The 22,621-nt window shown below is 38.1% G+C and overlaps 1 protein-coding gene across 1 annotated transcript in view; it reads left to right on the top strand.

Annotated features, from left to right (window-relative positions):
* The window catches only part of sobpa (sine oculis binding protein homolog a), a 56,219-nt gene that overhangs the window by 9,192 nt on the left and 24,406 nt on the right, over positions 1-22,621 (top strand). Inside the window, exons 2-4 of the mRNA XM_079262120.1 lie at positions 10,801-10,921; positions 13,924-14,121; positions 18,037-18,188. Of these exons, the coding sequence (XP_079118246.1) occupies positions 10,801-10,921; positions 13,924-14,121; positions 18,037-18,188 (471 nt within the window). The remainder of the gene's footprint in view (positions 1-10,800; positions 10,922-13,923; positions 14,122-18,036; positions 18,189-22,621) is intronic.

Genomic DNA, 22,621 nt, shown 5'->3' with positions numbered 1-22,621 from the left:
AGCAGGAAGGTTTGCCGTCTGGCATATGTGTGAATCCTGGCTAACACAGTTAGCGCTGATAGCTGCCACATCCACACTTCTGTTCATCAAGCTAACACTCATTTCAGTCTGTTCAGTTTAGAGCAGTGAATCATTCGTATTCTCTGGATCTGTGATGAGAAGATTTATGCGTTTACAAGTGTATAAATCTTGTGCTGTGTCAGGTACAGATACAAGATAATGAAGATAAATGCTAAAATGTGTAAGTAGCTTAAGTTCAGAAGCACAAATCAGCCTTAGTGTGTAAAAGAACTGGATCTATCCATTGGTTTGCTGTTTTTCAGTCTAGAAGTGAGGAAAGGAAAGTCTTTAAGCAAAATTTTTGCTCTCAAGGTGCTTCTTGTTGATGCATGGAGAAAACTAGTATAAACTTTAAGGATGCATTGCATAGTATTTAAACTGAAACTGCATACAACGTGCATTTAAATAGGAAAAAATGAAGAAAAATTTCTGAAATAAACCGGTCGGATAACCCTCCTTATGCTCCTTTTGTCCAGTTAATTTCAGAGAAAGATATTTTTCAGCAAACGGGGGAAAAAGGCATGTGAGACATTCCTATTGGCTCACAGTCGTGCCAGTTCATTCAGTCACATCCCCAAACACATACATCTCTCTGAAGCATAGCATCTATTTAATTATGGAATTATTCTCAGAAGGGACAGCGATACACTGATCAGAAGGACTGAAATTAGTTAATGATGCTGTAATTACCTGTGGGAGAAACGTATTGACTTTTTTGGAACAAGAGACACTCAGCAGCACATCAACACCAGCCTAATTTCTTCAGACTCCATCTTTTATATAACACATAAAAGGAGCAAATAGATTTGTTTTTATCAGTTTCAGATGAATTCTAACCAAGACTGTTAAAAAAAAACAAAAAAAAAAAGGTAAATCCATCTGAAGCTGTAAAAGTTTTATTTATAAAAGACTGCAATATTTCTTTTTCTTTCTTTTTTTTTTTTTTTTTTTTTTTAATGCATTAAATCTTTGGCTGTTTTGTGGCATTTTGCAGTGATTAACAAATACTTGCTGTCATTTTGCTGTCAACTCTGCATGGACTGCAATATTCTATGAACTTTAATATAATTTAGAAAATATTCTGATTATAGTCTTTAAATGAGCTGCGGATACAATATTCCGTTCATATTCCAACTTACATAAACGGAGCGTAGTTGGAAAGACGGAGCAATGGTGCGTCTCAAGAGTGTTTTCTTTTAACCACAGCTTTCCTGCTTTGCACTAAATTCTGGCATTGACAGAACCTTTACAGAAACAAGCAACCCAGCAACAAAAACAAGCCTAAAACAAGCAACAGTGTTCTTAAAAACCAAAATACTCATAATTATGGTGACATGGCAGCTGTGGAGCCTAAAGCAGGCTTAGTAAAACAGCAGGATGTGTTGCAAGATGCCATGAAAACTCCAGCAGGATGTAGCTGTGCAGATACGTCAGAATGGGATAAAGATCAGAATATGACGTTATTAAGGTTGAGGAGATGGTCAAGTCTTCTGTTCAGAGCGCAGTCCTCATCAGGTTGTTTTCTGAACATTTTTGTGCGTGTAAACATAAAAAAAAAGTATTTATTGAAGGCTGAAATATGAGCTAAAACCCAATGCATGGAGGGCTAAGTCTTTTAATTAATTAATAGTTAACAATTATTTACTTTTAGATATTAATCTGTTGCAAGTTTGTGTGTTTGTTGGAGAAGTTCTGTCTAAAACAAGATGCAGTATTCCTGAGGAGACACATTAGTGGAGACGACGTCTTCCACAGCATCTTCAAATCTGTGGTGCTGCAGAAATGCAATACTTTGTTGTGTGTTACTCCCATTGGTGCTTGTGTGTTTTTGCCTTTTCATCGATGGAAACTTAATTAAATTGTGCAAGATGTTGATTTTTATGATCTTTTGTGTAAAAAGGGAAAGCTATGATGACGTAAATATCCAGTTATGTAGGTATATATAGTACCATTCCACGCTGTTGTTTGTTGTTGCATGTATATTGTGGGATTTTTAGAACTAGTCTATGTTCCATGTTGCACCCTTGCACCAAGAAAAACTCCTAGTTTGTGAAACCCTTCACTGACAATGACAATAAAACTGATTCTGAAATGAACTACAGTTTATAAAATGTTTCTGTCAACTTCTTTATGAATTCCAAGTAATTATGGACTGGTGCATTTGCTTTATTTAGATATTTAAAACCTTAAAATGACATTCATGACCAAGTAACATTCTCACTGAGTAACACTTGATGGAAAAAAGGCACTTGTGTTAGTTTAGAGTTATCCTGCAGGAGGCTGGTTCGCAGACATTTAAACTTAACTCATTTTCTTTTTTTTCTAAAGGCAGACTGTCACATTTAGTTGTTTATGTTTGCTGTTTTCTTCTCACAGAGGCATTACAACTGTTTTCTCTTTTATTAGCTAAAACTTAGGAAACATACTTTTATTTTCCCAGTTTACAGGTACTTCCAGTCATGAGCATGCAGCTGTAGCAGCAACTTGTTCCAAGCACTCGCTGTAGTTGGATGATTAAGGATGGACCCATTTCCTCCTCATAAGGCTGATTCTTTTAGTACAAATTTAAGAGAAACATGATTTAACCCAAAAAAGCTGATTAGGCATTAAGAGGTTCAGCAACATCATCAGTTAAACGTTATTGATAAATTTTCAGGTTAAAGTCTCAACTGATGAGAGAAAGTCACCCTGCTTGTGCCTGCTTTCCCCTCTCTGTACTTTTAAACTTAAAAATCTCACTAAAGACGACTTCATTCACAAACCACACTTTCCTCTGAGTTATTCCTGCTTTCCAAAAGTATACAGCTGACAGAGTTAGTCTGCGTTAAACCAGATAGAAAGGCCATACATACCTCTAACGTAGCATATATATATATATCTGTAGCTGCAGAGTGCCTCTTCCTCCACAACACACCCACAGCCAAAGTTGGTGCTGCTGCTTTGATGAGCCGCCAACAAGGATTAGATTCCACTCTTAATAACACTCTTACTTTCTCAAAGTAGTAGGGTGACACAGAGGACAGGATGGTAGGGAGGAAGAGGAGACAGAGTGATGCTGTGTTTTTGTCTCCTCATGTGCTTACTTTACATCTACATCCGTTTTACTCAGGCCTACATTCAGGATCAGGTTCTGCTCCAAGTCCTTTGTGCAAAAACAGGATTTTCCCTGGATTAGTTTTTTTCCTCTGAAGGTTTCAACCCTACAGTTGGACTAATTGCAGTCAAGGATATTTACAGTGGAGCTTTTATCTTATATCCATATATTATATCTTAATTTTTTAATTATCCATGATAGCCCGTCATATTTTTTTTAAATTTTTTTTTATTTAAGCATGTTGAAGCCAAGAGGCCCTTCAGAATTTCATTGTGCTTACATAATGACAAAAACCACAAAGAAACTATAAAAGAAAACAGATTCTGTTTAGTTTTATTCCATTTTTATCATGAATTTTTTTGCATTTTATTGTCCAAACATTAATTGATTGATTTAGAGAATACTCAGCAGGATATTTATTAACCTTTAAATCTGCCTCACTTACTCCTAATTTGTTGCCTATAGACTAAGGGTGCATTAGTGCTTCATTACAAACACAATATTACGCTTGAATTTATTTTTCGGTCGAATAAAAGTCCATAGAAATTCCTTCAAAGTTTAAAACAGACATTATAGGACTGTTTACAAGTGTTAGATATTGAGCAGAGGAACCCACCACTATGGTAGCCACGAAGATATAATATAACAAGATAAAACAGCAAAGTGTGACTCAAAAGAAGGAGGCAGACAGATGTATCATAAAAATATTTAAATTTTTAAAAAAAATCAGCATCAAAGCATTTCCCATCCAAAAGGATTAAATCCAATTTTAAACTCAAGCAATAAATTTCTGGTGACCTCTTGAAATGATCACGTGATCCCATGTGGGTTCCAAACTCCAGTATGAGAACCACGCATACAAAAGACAGGGTGTTTGGTGATGTGAAACAAGAAGAGGAGACAAAGAACTAAAAATGCAGAAAGAAAAAGTTTACTATTAATAATAATAATAATAATAATAATCATAATAATAATAATAATAATAATAATAATAAATAAGAGGAACTAAAGCCCAAAACAGCCAAAACTACAGAGCAAAACAGCATCTCATTGCAGATAGCATGTTGACCATGTAGTGCAGTTCATGTTTTCAGAGGTGTGAAACCACGAGGCTTTCTTAAAACCAATCATTCACACACACAATAATCAGTTTTTAAAAATAGGTGAAAAAGTTAAACAACATATTTACACAACATTATTCAGCATTTATTTTCTGAATTAGCTTGTATTAAAGAATATTTACAAGTTATTTTTATATGGTGAACCAAGTTAATGTAGGCATTTCACGAGTGTTTTTATAAAGTATTGTCAAGTTATTGATAAACCATATATAGGTGTGTTGCATTTTATAAAAGGGGCAGGTATTATAAGTTTTGTTTTTTATCTTTCTGCTCTTTTTCAAGCATGGTGGTGCATTAATATGTGCTTTTGTTTAGTTTTGGCCACATAGCAAGTTAAATTGAAGTTCAAGTTAAAGGAAAAAGGAAAATAACTCCCAAGTGGCTGCAAGTACTTTGGTTACCACCACTGACCCCTCCAGCCTCCCAACATGGTCTATGTTTGCTGTTTGCCAGTAATAACTCCATGATGGCATCAGTCTATCAGTTTGAGCATCAGGACACTAAAACTGTAGATCCCAGTTTGTTCACCTTTTTTTTTTTACCTTTCAAATACCACAAGGATCTGATAGAAAGGATCTGTCTTTCTGGGATGAAAACGAGTTGAAAACATAGATGTACTCAAAGAAAAAGAGGAATTGAGATGTCTCCTAGATTGAATTAAAAATGTGTTCATTACATAGAACCAATATTCAGCACCTTAACAACTACAACTTATTAAGACCAACAATCATACTTTCCTGTTGCAGTTTACTACTCATAGGATGTTACTTACTGCTGCAGAAAGCTAACTGTTAATCCGCACCTGTAGATTAGGTCTCCGTACATCTAAAATTAATGCTAAACTTGTACCTTGTACGTTTAAAACCTGATAAGACTGATGACCAAGTGTCAATATGTTGTACTGAGAATGTACCAAATGTGTGGGTGATTACAGTTAAAACGTCACATTTTGCAAGCTTATGATTGTGCAATACTTCTCATTATAAAAGCCAAGATCTAGAAGTGTCCCCTGAGTGACAACGTGGTTGCGTATGTAGCGGTAAGAAGCCACCTTTAACTTGTGGAGCTAAATATGACTCTCAGGAACCTTCAGGCAGAGAGAGCATCACTGTCACTCATCATTGTTCAGGCAGGGGTGTTATTACATCTGCAAACATGAGCTGTCCTCATTAACAACCTTCACTGCTATATCTTACATTTAAAAAAAAAAAAAAATCTCTGCAGAACAAAGAGGAGATTGTGAATGGATTGGATTTCAGTCGCCGCCATTGTTAAATCCGACGTGTTCTAACCTTGAAATCAAAAGCAGTATTTACCTGCAGATTTGCATGCTAAATGCCTACACAGTCCTGCAAATATAGACACACGAATGACAATATGGGTAAAAATCTTGACAATTATAACAGCTTTATGCTACTACCATGTGATCTCATGTCAGTTTCTGATAACACTGATGCATCTGAAAGAGCTGAGACAGTAATGCTGCACTTAAAGTAAATATCTACCATATCACAGAGTTAACGCTCACCTGAGAGAAATTATTACACATTTTTTAATTGTCACTGCAACTTAACGCTAATTGAATTAACTATTTATGTCAAATAATGCGTCATTTTGTTGAATCACCTCTTCTTTTCTCCATTCTGTTGACAGAAACTGAGAAAAAACCAGAAGAGTTGAGCGCACAAACGTTCACATCCCCCATTTTTTAGTGCGACTGGACTATGAGGACGTAGCACAAGGTGTTTCTTGTCAACTGTCAAGCTGTGCCCTGCACCTTTGTGACACATCTACCCCCTGACCTCCTTGCCACAGTGGTATTTCATAGCAGATAGATCAATAACGCCTGTCATTCCTCATTAGCTGCAGCCTCTCAGTCACGGCTTGTGGACGTGGGAGACTAGGTGGAAAATCCAAATGCAGGACTCACACAAAGCCACAACTGCAGAGAAGACGACACCACAAACAGACAAATGAAGACAACAGAACTGCCAAGACTAACAGACAACACATAGGACGAACTGGGATGTATACCGGTGCATACATACAGAGCGGCTGCTTCCAAGACAAGAAGCAGGTTTAACAATTGATGACAGTAGCTCAAAACACAAAGTAAAGTTGACAGAATATAGAAGGGGAAACAGCTCTACAAAATAAAACAGGAAACAAGACAAAATAAAAAAAAAAGACAAAAGAAAACTAAATAAACAACAACAGAACAAGAATAAAAACCCAGCAGATCCTTTAGACTGTGTTTAAAATGGAGATTTTCTTGTTTATAGCATTTGCAGAAACGCTAGGCTCCGTCTGGGCCAGAGATGTCCAAAGCGGGTTCTCAAGGGCCGCTGCCCTGCACGTATTCAGTGTTTTCCTGCTCCAACACACCTGACTCATATTCTATTCTATTCTATTCTATTCTATTCTATTCTATTCTATTCTATTCTATTCTATTCTACAGTCATTTAGCAGATGCTTTTATCCAAAGTGACTTACATATGAGAGTGAGAACAACACAAGCATGAAATTAAACAGTAGAGGACATCGTAGGAAGGTGCTGGTGGACTGTCCAGCTGGACGCAGGTCCTTACATGAAGTGCTATGGGGCTTTTTTTCTTTTTTTTCTTCACCCTTCCCTCCCATAATGTCACCGATGTTAAAGTACAAAAAATTAATACCATGACGTTTGTTGCAAAGAACTGGGCTAAGTTCTCCAACTTTCCAATAAATATAGCTATACTAAGTAAATAGCTCCAACAGTCTGAAGCCAAAAGTTCTGCATAATACTCATTATTTGTGTCAGGTGTGTTGAAGCAGGAATACATCTAAAACCTGTAGGATTGTGGTTCTCAAGGATCTTACCTGGACACTCCTGGTTCAAACTTGGACATGGATGGTGGGAGGAGCTTGGTCAGATCACTTTAGCTGGCCAATAAGAGCAGACTTTACGAGAGGGGAGGAGCACATAATTTGATTGGTTGAAACCATAGACTATATATAAAAGATGGACAGAGCCTTCGTGACGTCACCCGTAGGTTTCTGAAGAGCTGAATTAAAGCTTATTAAGCGTTTCCCACTGTCACCATCTTGGCAGCGTCATGTGTGCTGCCGCACCCAGAAAATACAAAAATTGGCAAAGCGGTACAGAGTGAGGGTGGATGATTGGCGTTTATCAAGCTCTGACCTCACCTTAGCTAAGAGCTAACCAACCAACCAATGGGAGCTAATTAACCAGCAAAGGTAAGCAGGCCAAAGCTAAATCACACTGTTAGCTGGCTAAAAACCGTGATTGTTCTGCACTCTGCCTTCTTGCAGCAGGATATCAGATACCTGTCAATCAAAATTATTATTATACCAAATTTCAATATGAAATCGGCTATAAACAGACGAGTTAAAAAAGAATTCACTCCCCCCACAATTATGATGGCAAATCTAAACCTAAAATGTTTTTTGAACCAGGCTGTAAACATGTTTGTTTCTGCAGTGAAGTTGGTCTTTTAACATTGGAGTCTATGGGGATTTGCTCTGTTTTTGAGCCCCTAGTGGATGAAAGGGGGAACTGCAGGTGCTTGAGGTTGCCGCTTGGTTCAGACAAAGCTGAGACAAAGCTGATATTTACATTGAGGATTTGAGTCAGCGGACCACTCTGGAGTCTAGAATCTGGTCAGTTTCTATGGTGTTAAATTCTGGTAAAAAAAAAAATATTAACTTCCACACGGTTTCAATGACTTTGTACCTGAAAAATCCATAATTCCCAATTTCATCCTCTCTCCTCTTTGGTCAGCTTTTTCTGAGACACGATCCATGATGATGTTCAGTGACATGAGGAGGAGTAAGATCATTTTTTAGACGAATAGCTGTCTCCCTCTGTGTTTTGATGTTTCTCTTTCTGTCTCAGACAACAAAAAACACTCAAATCAGCCAAGAGTCAGATGTTCTGGGTGGCACTGAACCACTTCGACATGCTCCGTGTCTGCAGGCTGTTTGCAATTGACATTTAACTGCTCGATCGAGTGACTGATGATTGGCGGCTGCTTTCATGAGATAATGTACACAGTAAAGCGGGACTGGCTATAATAATGAGCTGACTCGTGTCCTGTGTCATTGTTCTGCTGATAGTTTAGTGACCCGTTACTCTTATCACACAGACCAAAATAAGCACAGCTGATTCGTTCTCTGATGTCTGCATCCACAAAGAACATTTTCCTCTGTGTTTCAGAGTCAAACGATAGCTGAACCATTTAATGCAGCAGCGGTTCAGTGAACAGATGCTTCTGGGAATGTTCCAGCTGGGAGATGTATGGTGATAATGGGCCGTATGCATTAGCAAGGTTATAGTTTTGTTTTGAGCAAAGTGTTTATTGACGACATGAGAGGCTGTAATGGAGAAACTACTTTAATGTTCCACCTGCATAGAGGTTTATATATGCAAAAGCACATACAGGCTGCTGGTTGAAGCAGGAGCATTAAACTGTGAACTTGTGGAAGCTGGGGAAGTAATCGGGAGTCGTGCTAGTCAGAGAAAGAAAAAGAAAAACCACCTGTAATTATGGCCTCAGGGTAAGCAAATTTTGGGAAATAAATATACCATTAGGAAATTCTCCTTCCCAGAAAGACTTTCTAAAACATGATTAATGTTGTAAAACTGCAACTCAATTAGCAATATCCACTATCTAAGTTGCATTCTTCTAGCATGTCAACTAAAGCCAAAAATGAATATAAATTTAATCAACTTTGCAAATATCTGTCTGCAACACCTGCAGATTAGTAAATAAACGTGAAATGACATAAGTTGCTTCTTCAGCACAAGCAGAGCAGTTCTGAGTTTAAGTTCCCTCCTGATGAAATGTAAAAAAGTCATCTTTAACCCTTTATGGGGCAAGTGACTATTTTTCATCACTTTGTTTTCTTTCATATTCCAAATGAAACTATCTTTTTTTGTTGTTAATGTAACAACAGAATGGAGGTCTTGGTTCATACCAGAAGGACAATTTTAAGTTAAAATTTCTAATTTCATGGTATATCATCAAGCGCTCAATAAAGGGTTAAAATCAACCCCTTTATGACATCTTATGTATCATCAATATCAGTGTTCATCGTAGCAAAGTTTATCACTATAGAGGTACTTTTTACTTATTACAGTATCATATCAGTAGGCTGAAAGAAGAATGTTTAAGGTGTTTTAGGTGATGTTGTGCGCAGGCAGAAAAACGTTTTATTGAGGCTATAAGAACATTTTAGTTTAAAGGAGATGTCCAACCCAAACAACCTACAGTAGATGAGACACACCAACAGTAACTGGTACATCTGTTAATGCAGCTCATTGGGCCTGGAGTCGCTGACATGTCTGGGAATCGATCCCTACCTGTGTTTGGCTCTGAGGAACATTGCTGTAATGTGGCAACAGACTGGACACCGTCAGTGTCATCTTTCCAATTATTTCCAGAATTCTTAGCCCCACTAGTGTGACCGTTACCTCCTCCTGTCCTACAGTTCTCATCACAAAGAACAAGGCTTGGAAAAATGTCTTTTTTTAAATACAATTTTCTCTTAATTTCACCTACATTTGATCCATCTGTGCTTTTGATTGACCTTTAAGACTGCAGAAAATTCTGTTGAACATTTGTCGGCATGCCTTGTATTCTGTCTTGTCTACTAAATTGTCTGCATATGACAAATTCCCCAACACCGGCCATTATATTTAGCTTTGGGAGGGACACTGACAAGCTCTGAGTACTCTAGAGGTGTTCTGTTGTTAGATTTCTGTGCTGTTTAGAGATTTTCCAGAGCAAATATCATATTTTAAAAGAAGAAGGTTGTTCATAAGTGTGTTTCGAACCAGGGCATCTTAGGCCAAAGGTCGATGGTTGATATTGTACCTTCAGATCAGTATTGGACGCTCAGGTGAGGAAAAAGGATCTGGTAAAGGCTGGTAAAGGAGTGTCTGTGCTTCTGTTGCCTTTGCAACCTGGTCAAGTAGAACAGATCATCAGCCATGCATCAGTCCCACATTCCAGCTGTGTCTTTCCTGTACAGCAGCTCCTGTTTTCCTGCAGCTTGATACACTTTCTGTGCTGGTTAGTGTGCTGTGATAGGGTTCCCATTCTCTTTATTACACTCTGATAAGATCCTCCTCTTTTATTGTGCTGTGATAGGGCCCATTAGTTCAGCTGAATGCACACTGCAGTATTTGGACAGGATTTTGCCCCAATTAAGCTGACCTGCACTTCTAAAAAGTCAAGGAGAGAAAAGACTACATTGTGGTTTTGATTTACGTATTAGTGGGATCACAGTATCTCGGCCTAATTAATTGAAAAAGTCTAAAGAGGTGGTCAAGGTCACTGAGAAGCATCTGAACCAGTCAATCTCAAACCTTTGCTTCATATTACTCCAATATGTTCATGTGTCCGTAAAATTGCTCAGTAATCCGTACTTTAAGCTTTATATCTACATTAAAGCAGGTTAGTCTAACCCGTACCTGTATGGGGATGTTTAATGAGTCTCCTATGCTTTGTGTTTGTGTTGCAGAGTTTTGCAGAGAACACAATGAATGAGCTGCTCGGATGGTACGGCTACGACAAGGTGGAGCTGAGAGACTCGGACAACCTGGAGATAGGAGAGACACCACAGCACATCTCTGTCCTCAAAGGTAGCTTGCTTTTTTTTTTTTTTTTATCATCAGGTCAATGTAAGCAGCATAAAAAGTGAATGAAGCTGCCTATAACATCAACACAACTTCTGCTTCTCGTCATCGGTACGTTCCAATTTTAGGTACAGAATTGAATCATTTATCAATAAATGCAATCAAATTTTTGTTGCTAAGAAGAAATTTAATAGAAAAGTTTGTGAAGGTTGCTGAAGATTGTGGAAACATCATGTTGGAGGTCATTTAAATAGCTTTGGGCACGCCTGGAGCAATCTGGAGTCCAAGTTTCAGCCGGTGCTGTGCTGTGCACACTTACCTCAAGTAAAGTTTTATCTGCAAATCCTGTTTCCAGAACAGCTTGGGCATGTTCTGAAATTCAATAAAACCTTAAATATTATTTGTTTAAACCTTGATTCCAGTAGCAAACTTTAAAAAAAAAAGTTGGAATATGGTCAAGTTAATCACTAAGTTGAATCGATTTGTCCATCCATCCATTTTTTTAGGCGCTTAGTCCGCCAGGGTCACGGGAAGCTGGAGTCTATCCCAGCAGTCACTGGGCGAGAGGCAGGGTACACCCTGAACTGGTCATCAGTCCATTGCAAAGCTGATAATACTGATTGTTGCAGTTTTTCAGAGGAATCGGTCCATTACTTCTGAAACCAGGATTTAAGCTGCTCAGCTGGTTGGTGTTCGATTCTCCTCTTCGTGAAGCTTCATACATTTTCAGCATGAGACATATGTGGAGGTCATGAAGTCTCACATTAAAATAACCACAGACCTTCTGGGAAAAGATTTCACCTTAGGAGCATATTTGTCTTCAAACTGCTGATATACATTTCTGCATCAATGATAGTTTCACACTGTTGCAGGTTGTTTCTGCACTGATAAGCTTTCACGTCCTGGATGCTGTTTCTCATCTGGATTTTTTGTTTTTTGTGTTTTTTTTCCCCCAAAAGCAACTGAAACATGGATTACAGAAGGCATGTCCTGTCTTTCTGTCCGTCTGAGATGAGCTTGTGTCCAGAGAAGTCAGCAGGGTTTCTGCAGAGTTGATATATGACTTATTCCTTGTATGATACAGTTTCAGGTTACGTTTTTACACGAGCAGATTGTGTGGAGTGAAAATAGTTTTCCAACTTGCTTCTGAGAGTATGTGACTGTATCAGTCATGATGTTATGAAGGTTTCTTATGCAGTGGTACTGCCTCTTAGCCAGATGGTCTTCAAGGGCCGTTATTCTGCAGGTTTTCAACATATCCCTGCTGCAACACACCTGAATCTCACATTAAATGGATCCAACAGCTCATGGAGTTCTGCACAATGACTGAGTCATTTGATTCAGGTGTGTTGGAGCAGGGATACATGGAAATCTGCAGGACTGGACCAGAGCTGGACTAACCTGCTCTAAACCCAACCAAAACATCCATGCCTGTAGGTGGATAGATGTAGGTTGCTATGGACGGGAGAAATATCTCGCGGTCAGACATGGAAGAATTTGGTAAAAATCCTGATTAAAGTCTGATGAACTCTGACCACCAGGATCTGATGCATCTTCATATTTCCTTGTCTCTGGTGGAGAGTGAAACACATTTTTTTAAAGGTCCAATTTGTTTGAGAAGTGCAGCATGAATACAATCTCAGCCCAGGACAGCGTTAAGTCCCGAGTCTTGCAGACTATCCTGATGTAAAAACACCCTTAAACTTCCCAGCAATGAGTCCTGACTTAAAGTCCAACAACTGCAAAATTGTTCTTGCAAGCTTAACTAAAAAGAACTGGAAGGACAATAATAAAAAAAAGATCAAAAAAAGATGCTTCGATTACCAATAGAAATCTGTAAATGAGTCTAAAGCTGTTAAAATATTAACTTTGTCCTTTTATTATCTTTTATACCGATAAAGCATTGGGAATTTAAATCTGTTTCTGATTATATTCTGGATGTATCAAATTTCATGGGTGCAATTATTCAGCATTTTTTGCTGTATCGTTTTGGCCTATTTTAAGTTTCTAATGCCACATGTACCATATTTGACTCTGTTTCTGAGACCTTTTGGATGACTTTATGGTAAAAACTTGGCTTTAAACCATGTTGTGTACAATCTGATGCCTCCTTCTGCCCTCTGCTGGATACAATAATAATAGTTTTATTCATTATTTCAGGGGTGGCCATCTCCAGTCCTTAAGACCTGCAGTTCTGCAAGTGTTGGGAGTTTCCCTGCTGCAACACACCTGACTGAAATCAATGACAATTAGCAGACCTGTGTTGTGTTTGATGTTGATGTCAAGTCTGCAAAAGTCTGCTAATTAAGTCTGAAATGTGTCAGGTGTGTTAAAGCGGGAAACATCTAACACCAGGACTGCGGCTCACAAGGACTGGAGTTGGCCACCCCTGCATTATTCTTTTTAAAAATTGTTTAATGGGAAAATAAAGACTGAAGATTTAAAAAAATTATCTTTTTTCACATTTTATTTGGTTTAGGATTGAACAGTTTCAAAAAGGTGAAGCCAATTGGAAAATTCTGACATTCCTTTAAAAAATGTTTGTAATTTACATTTGGAAAGCTGCATTTGGCTTTAATGGTGGACTTTTGGTGCTAATGAGGCTGTATTTAGTGAGTTTATTTACACATTTCTTCGAAAATTGATCTTTGTGAAGCAATATTAAAGAAAAAATAGAAAATTAAATCAATAACTTGAAATATAACAAAACCAAAAAGGCTGGATGTCACTTGATTTATTGAGATTATTAAAAACATTTAACAAGTTTCCAAGGTAGCCTGATTTTTATTCATCATTATTAGTAGGAGCAACATTTGCCTGATATAGATGTGATGGAAAAATACACAATATATTAAGTTATTTTCAGGGTTTTTAAACAGAAAAGTATCAAACTTTTTGTTAGTTGTGCTTCTCATATCATGAGCTTAGTTTATGGCAGGAATTGGAGCGAGTCCATCTCCTCTGTTGGTCAGTAAACTCTTCACTTTGCTCAAATTTTCTTGTCTTAGAAAACTCGTTGCCAAAAATCCCAGCTTCAGTGGAGATCAGTGAAGGCTCTCCGGACCGAGCCAACAGCTCCATGTCCTTGCCAGCCTCCAGGAATGGAGTCACAGAGCCGTCCACCTCCATGCCCAGCACCAAGGAGCATGGCAACCTGCCCATCATGGTCCCCATGATTCCCCCGCCACTGATCAAGCCCCCTGCAGGTAGAGCATCGAAGGCTTTATTTATTTATTTTTCTTTTTGGGGAGGCGTGTAATTAAGGCAGAAGCTTAAGTGAAAAAGTAGTTTAGCCTTATATGTGTCCTTGTTTGTCGAAAAGCCACTCAAACAATGAGGCAGACAGCAACTAAATCTCCAACTATAACAAGGTTATATTTAAAACCTCCACAACAGATCAAGGTCATTGATTTTAACATTGCTGATGAATTCACACAAATATCTCCAGTAACCACAGAAAACACACAGAGTCATTTTTCCTTTTTAGAAAAAGTAGATTTAACCTGCTGCATCTTTCATTCCACAGAAGTTATAAACCCACTTTATTATTCACCATCACTTGGCAAGAAAAGTAAATCTTTATGCAGTGTTAAAAGTTTGTCCTCACTGTGTCTCTGCGACAGACAGTTAATGAGCTAGCTACCTGCTGTACACCTTGTTTTCCTCCACCTGCCCAAGTGTCAACATTACCCCCATCAACTCTCGGTGGAAATGTCCACACTCCCCTGGCCAGACAGAGGGCTTCATTATCCCCTGCGTCTGCTGTGGACAGGAGGCTGGTACGCCCCGGTGGAGGAAGCGAGCCGCCTTGGCATCACCCAAGAGGAGTCCCCGCTGGCCCTGCCTAGGCGGGGAAACAGATGGTGCGGTCCCACTTAAAGCCCAGCTACCAACTAACTACCAGGCCGAAACTGCCTTCAACCCCCCCCCACCCCCGTCCCTTCCTTTACCATCTCTACACATACACTGAATTATTCATGTGCCTCTGCAAAATCCGACAAAGGACCTTTTGAGGTACAGGTACGGTGAATGATGGTGGCATTTTGTACGGAACTGCATAATTACAGGGATTTTTTTTTCCCCTCCTCGTGCAGGTGTGAGTGTTTTGAGATGAGCTTGTTAAATGTGGAAAGGCTAAAACAAATCTACCTGAAGATCCCATGAAAGATTTCACTCTGGCCTTCAGTCCTTCCCATTATTATCTGGCGCAGACACGGGCTCATGCAAATACTGATCCTGTTTTTCTTTAATCACTGTGACGAACATCAGAGCGACTGCAGGAATGAGGCAGGGAAGACCGACCTTAAAATGCATGTTGGGTCCCCGGCGCTGTCTTTAGGACCCAAGAGAGTTCTCCCCTTAATTGTGAGTTAGTGTTTTGCTTAAAATCCGATGGCCCTGTAGATCCATTAAGCTGAAAAGAGGTGAAAAGCCCAGCCAGCAGTGATAAAGAGGTGAACGGAGGTGAAAAACTAATGGGCCTGTGCACCCCCCCCCCCGCCCCACACCCCTACCCTCACACCACACGCATAGTCATAATGTGATAATTGGGAGATACTAAAGGGAGTCTCGGAGGATCTCTCTCATTTCAGCGGCGGCTGCACTAAAAGCCCGCAGCTCATCATCAACAGTCACAGTTTACCACAGAAGAAGCATTTCTTTGTCACGGAGGGGCTGTTAAAATAACTTGTTTCCCAAATTGACCGCACAGCCAGTCGTAGTTAATTTATAACGGTTAAACAACGTGTTATAGAATAAGTGGAAACCAGCAGCAAATTTACTCAGAAATGTAAAGAAACAGATGTATGTTTAAACAGCTTTGTATTTATCCTGTGGGTGTACCACGCACCCCCACAGATCATCACAAAGCTGCTTTAGCTGCAGTGTAAATTCACACCTGGCATGAAATGCATTGGAAAAGTCACCTACCGTCCTGCTTTACTGCGACATCTATGCAGTCAAAATTAAGCTCAAACATAAACACATGACATCTCTGCAATAACTAGTGTTTATCACTTCAACTGTGTGATAACGCACATGTAACATTCATTATGTGTCTCATACAATGGTTCCCAACAGTCTGCATTTCTTTTTACTTTTGCTTTTAAAAAAAACAACTTTGAGGTCATCTTTAAAACTGTTTTTGAGCCAGAGTTCTCCAGTTTTCTGAAGTTTTTTTTTTCTTTTGCATTTTATTGTCATTTCTAGAACCAGAGACCACGTTCAGTCTGACCTATTGCCAAAAAAAAAAAAATGGATGCACTAGAGATGACTTAAGTTTGTTAAACTGTAACAGAAAACTTAGCAAAGAAGCAATTTAATGTGATCGTTAGACACATAACTTGTTCCCATTTCTTAATCCAGATTTATAAATAATACCTGTATAACTGTATTTTTGCAACAACAATATAAAATAGCAATTAGTTCAATTCTGGCATGTCTTACTATGATGTGCAGTGTGACGTTAAAATGATAAAACTGGACATGAGGAGGACAAGCAATGTACAAACAATCTGCGGCAGATGAACGGAATATGAAAGTGAAATAGAACATCAGTCCATCGAAGACCTGATGCAGGACCTGAGTGGTGCATCTGGATTATTTACTGTTGGCCGAAGCATATCAAAAATGGCCAGGTGGCTCAAGAAGCTAAGAGAGAAGGCGCCAAAGTATGCACCTGCCAAAATAACACAAGAACGAGAGGTGTCCGATATTATCGGCCGATATCAGAATTAAAATGCAACATCGGAAATGATTAGTATCAGTTTGTACTCTTTTAATAACAACACTTTGCACAATATGCACATGTTGTATGTCAAATTCTTCAGCTAAGTCTCATCTAACTCAAAAATTTTCCAGATATTTTTGTTTGTTTGGCACAACTCTCTCCAAAAATATCAATATGGGTTAATATCAGTTTTGGAAATTATGAGTTGGACAAAACCGGTAAATCAAATACTGGTTATAAAGCCAATATTTAACATTCCTAACAAGAACTAGACTGAAAGTCAAATGCAGCACGTCAAATGGGGTGGGAAATCCTCCCCATAGCCCAAACGTCAACATTATTCGAACAATGTGGGATTGTCTTGACAGAAAGCAGAACAAAAGGTATCCAACATCTAAAATCCACATCTAAAAAAGAGCTTTGGAGTCTTTCAATAACCCTGCAGAACTATTCCTGAGGACAACTTAAAGAATATAGCTTGTCAAGCATTTCAGACCAAATATGGACTTTCAAGCTATTTAAATTTGCACAGTCATATGCTGTACTTCCATTTATGTATGAAGTCATACAAGCAATAGATTCGGGCACAAAGTAATCTGTACTGTTATGTATGCATAAACGTTAAAAAACGTACAGTTTGTCATGCAGTTGTAAATCTTCGAGTCTTTTTATGGTAATTCTATAAAAAAAAAATCCTGCTCTGTATTTGTAGTGAATATTTGACCCTTTGACAGCAGTTGTTGGTTAGTAAATGTATGTATGTATTTGCTTTTATTTGGCTCTTCAGGTCTTTTAGATTTTCATTTTTCTCATTTTCTCATTATTAAAATGCCCTCACTGTGGGTAATTTTGAAATCAAAACACAGCTGCAATCAGGTTTCACATGAGTTTTAGCATTTATCTGGAGTGGCTGCTGATCACAGTTGCATTACATGAAAAATTGGTGTCCTTGAAATACTCTCAAGACTTTTGTGTGACTCAAACCTAAGTTGACTGATCATTTTCAGACATAATTTCAGTAGGTGTCTATTCTTTCCATCAGAGGCTCCAGTTGTTTTTCCATGTTATCAGATTACATGCTTGTATCCTCTTAAACTCTCTAAATACCCAAAGAGCACAGCCATAACAGGCATTTACACATGCCCACCACTCATCCAGTACATTTATGTGATTTGCAGCTGGAATCACAAGATTTTAAGTTATATATTATTAATGATATATTATGCAAACAGTTTGTTTGATGCATATGGTTGTTAGCGATTTAGTGTTTTCCATGAACTATATTTGGAACTACTTTTTGTTGCTTTTAATGCCTGAATATGCAGGATAAAGTTTGTAAGAGACAACTCAAACTTCTACTTTATCTGTTGCTTGGTTTTCTTTTTTTTTTTAGATGAGGATGCATCAAATGTGCAGATAATGTGCGCCTGGTGTCAGAAGGTCGGTGTGAAACGCTACTCTCTGAGCATGGGGAGTGAGCTGAAGAGCTTCTGCAGTGAAAAATGCTTTGCTGCTTGCCGAAGAGCCTATTTCAAAAGAAATAAGGTAAAACCTGTTCTTTAACATCAACTGGACATTATTATGTGACATGTTTTAGAAACTTTGCTAGTTTTTTTTCATCAAAAATTCACATAGCGAACCGGTGCTCACTGTGAGGTGAAGGGTTTTTAAGAATAGGACAAACTCATGTAGTGTTTTTCAGCTATATGCAACCATTTTCAGTAATTGTTAAACACTCTGGGAAGCAGAATACATTATATCTGTGTGTTAAGTGAGCAGGTTGAGCCAGCTGGCGATGGAGGATAATATGAAGACAGGTGGTGCACAAACAGCTTACTTTGTTTTCAACTTGGTCTGACAGAAATTTGCAAAATGGGCCCGACCGATAACCTCAAGTCCTAAACAGACTTAAAATAAAACTGTTTTTCCTGGACCAAACTGTGAGGGACATAGACACGACTATATCAGATCACCACCAGACATATGTCTTGAAAATGTACAGATTTGTCAGTCAGGTCATTTTTTTGTATCTCTTTTCTGCTTTTTCACATCCTAAACAATGAAAGATTACACATTATTCACTAATTCTTAAGATTTCTGTATTCTATATCATTGCTTATAGCATTAGCTATAAATTAGAATTTAACATTTAATTTTTGTGATTTAGCAATAATCTCATGTCCTGACAACAGTTTAATAACCTTCTCCACCAGTAAACAGATTATTTTCTTCTTTAGTCCCATGACTAAAAACAATCCAATGGTAGTGTTTTTGTTTCAGATCAGACTTGCAACTTTTTTTTTTTTTAAAGTTAGCTTGAAAAACTCAAATTGTAGCTTATATTTGACACTAGGTGATGAATAAAAAGGTATTGGTTAAAAAAAAAAAAAAGTTTCGTAAAGAATTAACATACTGAGTGAAATGTTGTCCACCTGAAATACATAAAAACTATTACAAATTTTTACCAGTGTGTGTAGAATAGGCTAGCTAAAGTTATGGGAAGCTAGCATGCTAGCTCCATGAATATCATACAAAACTGAACTTTGTTGTCATGGATTGTTTTTACTACCATATTTATGCCATTACCTTCAAGATGACTTATTATCTGTGATGCAGACAATATGAATAGCTACAAGTGAATAATTGAAATCTTCAGTAACGTGAAAAACATTAGGTTAACGCAATTAACGCTAGGGTGCTAACTTTATCAACCCACAAAATTGGGTATCTTATTCTCCAACCATGGATTAATTTTACTACCACATTAAACCTATTGAGTTGAAGATTTCTTCTGAACCATGATGTAACAACCTGAAACTAAATATTTAAACAAGTAAACATTTTTATCAGCATGTGGAAAGCAGTGGGCTAACTAAAATAATTAGCAGCTAGCATATTAACGCTATCTAAACCCAAAAAGGCACATCTTATTCTTCTTTAATGCATTATTTTGCTAGTAAACCATCATCTTTGAGATTTTTCTTTAAACTAATGCAGTATAGATAAAATATCATTGTTTTTTTTTTTCTATTTCTGGGCTTTCGTTTCCCATTTGCTGTGGTTAAACAATCTCCTTTCTCTTTTGTACCAAAGCTGGGATATATAAGGAATTGTGCTGTGAGTATAACACGTTTTACTTTCCTGCTTGTCTGTCCTGAAGTCAGTTATTCATCCAAGCATAATCACTTTCCAAGCACTACACTGAGGCAGGAAGGAGATATGGATGCACTTTAAGTCTGTCCATTTCAGTTGGTGATATCCAATTTCTATTTCTTTTTTCCTGACACTTTTTCCCAAAGCATGTAAATCAAGCCGAATGCTGCTCTTACTGTAACGTTGTAATATACTGTTGTCAACATTTTGCCCTACTTACTTTTACAGCAATTGTGTAGCTTCATCTAGTTTCAATTGTGCTAAATGTTGAAAGGATGACAGATGATCTGGCACATTCTTGTAATGTCAAGGAGCCTTTGACATGGTGAAACTTTTCAGGAGAACTTGTGACAGTTGCAAGAGCTACAGAACTTCATACCAGATAAAAATTCATCTTTTTTTTAAACTGGTTTTATTTTGATCTCTGTTCTCCAGAGGAGGTCAGGAATCCGACTCTTGGCAAAGCTGACAAGGCAGCTCCATATCAATCAGAGATCAATCAGGAAGGCTGTAAACATTACATCAAATAAAAAGCTCGTGTGGAGTTACACCCCTGCTACGAAGACAGGGGGTTCGTCTAAAAATAAAAATGAGCTGTCTATATAAAGTTTTAATGAACTTTGTGCATAAAGAAAACATTAAAACATGTAATATCATACATTACCATACATTTAAATTACAGGTTGCCCTGTAGTTTAATGTTTCACATATGACATCTGTTTCAGTCTAATTGGCTCCACAGTCTACTCTGACCTTATTTGTACATCGCAGAGTTGCAACATATTGTGAAATGTGGTTGGAAAAAATACAAAGAAACAGCAAAATGATCTCCAGTTCCTGTATTTTCCCTGCTTTCCTTATTAGGCTGCCTTAGACTTTTGACAGAAATTTCAAAATATGTTTTGCCAGTATAGTGACAGCTCCTCGTGTAAGGAATAGGTGTGGGAAAATTGAAAGTTTCAAATTCAGTATGACTGGGGAAATGATACAGTGTGTGATTACAAACACACACAGACATGTATATACATAAACTGACTAGAAATAATTAGCTCTGAAATGGCTGAGGCTTTAACATCCAGCAGATATTCACAAATTAATTTGTCTTTCTTCCCAAAACAGATGTTTGTGTTTTGTTTTCTGTTCCACAAACCTAAAACCAAATAGCAGAGCTATTTAGGGGTGCGCATGTTGATACTCTGGAGTCGATACTTCAATTTTAGCCATTCCAAATTATTTGATTTGATATTTTTTTGAGTGTTGAGATATCAGTTCACTGAAACAAAACATGGCTTTTTTTTCCACTTCTGAGAGTTTCAACCATAGACTGTATATTAAAAAGATGGACGGAGCCTCCGTGACATCACCCAAAGGTTTCTGAAAAGCTGAATTGAACCTCGGTGTGCGGTTCCTTCCATTGCCATTTTGACAGGGGCATGCATGTCGTTTCGCCCAGAAAATACAAATATGGGCAAAGAGGTGGAGCTGAGAGGGGGGTTGTGAGCGTCATGGTGGATGATTGACATCAAGCGAACTCCAAAGTGCCTGTAGCTAAGAGCTAACCTGGAGATAACAGGAGATAACAGGAGCTAACCAGCTAATGGAGGTAAGCGGCCTAAAGCTAAGTCACGTTGTTAACCGGCTAAAAATCGCAGTTGTTCTACGTTCTTCTTACTTGAAGCCGGAGATCTGGTACCCGTCAATCAAAAGGACACGCCCCTAAATATGCCGAATTTCAAAATTAAATTACTTTTAAACGGGCAAGTTAGGAAAATAATTCACTCCCCCCCACAGTTGTCATGAAGGTAAACCTGACCTAATAAACCTAAAATGGATTTTTGAACCAGGCTGGAAACATGTTTATTTCTGCTGTAAAGTTGGTCTTTTTAACATGGGAGTCGATGGGGATTTGCTCTGTTTTGCAGCCCCCAGTGGATGAAGGGGGGAACTGCAGTTTTATGCACTACCGCATAGGCTTCACTTCTAACCGCCGGAGGCTCCGTCCATTTTTCATATACGGTCTATGGTTTCAACCAATATAACTATGTGCTCCTCCCCTCTCGTAAAGTCTGCTCTTTTTGGCCAGCTAAGTTGATTTCACCAAGCTCCTCCCACCATCCATGTCTAAGTTTGAATCCCTGCAATCAACATTTCAATTGTATCCCATAAAATAACAAACCTTGAGATTATGTTTACCTAAAAATTACCTGAAATATTTTTTTAAAAAACATAAACAAACAATTTTTAGTCAGTCATGGGCAAAAAAAAAAAAACAAAACAAAACTTTAACCCAATATTACTTTAAGCCACTGGTTTCCAAACTTTTTCCCCTTTTTCATCAACGACAATAATATCAAGCCCCCCCCCCCCCCCCCCCCCCCCCCATCCCCCTTCCGTCACATGAACCAAAGAAACATACTAAGAAATGCCTCTTTAGTTGAAGTAGCTGTATTGTAGGTAACTATAATTAAAACCGTGTCAGTATTATTATCCATTCTTCTGCTTTAGTGTGAAAACATTTTAAACCAGGACTCTTTTCAAACTACTTCAGGTGAGTGGAGTTTTCTATGAGACGATGCTGCTTTAGTAAAACAACTTTGCTATATATGATACTCAGATACTCAGTTTATTTCTAAAGTAACCTGCAGGGTTTTCTTTGTGTTCAGGATGTAAAGTCCACAAGTGGTGTTGTAAATTGTTCGGCTTCATACTTCATTATATTAGATGATAATATTTCGGTACATGCAAAAGACTATGGTCTCATTATTACCCACCATTGGTTATTACTATTACTGGTCAAGCAGGGGCAGACATGCTCCATCATAATT

This window comes from Telmatherina bonti (assembly GCF_933228915.1).
Source record: "Telmatherina bonti genome assembly, chromosome: 22".
NCBI classification, from domain to species: Eukaryota; Metazoa; Chordata; class Actinopteri; order Atheriniformes; family Telmatherinidae; genus Telmatherina; species Telmatherina bonti.
The sequence above is the reverse complement of the archived record's forward strand: the minus strand, read 5'-3'. Positions and strand labels throughout refer to the sequence as shown.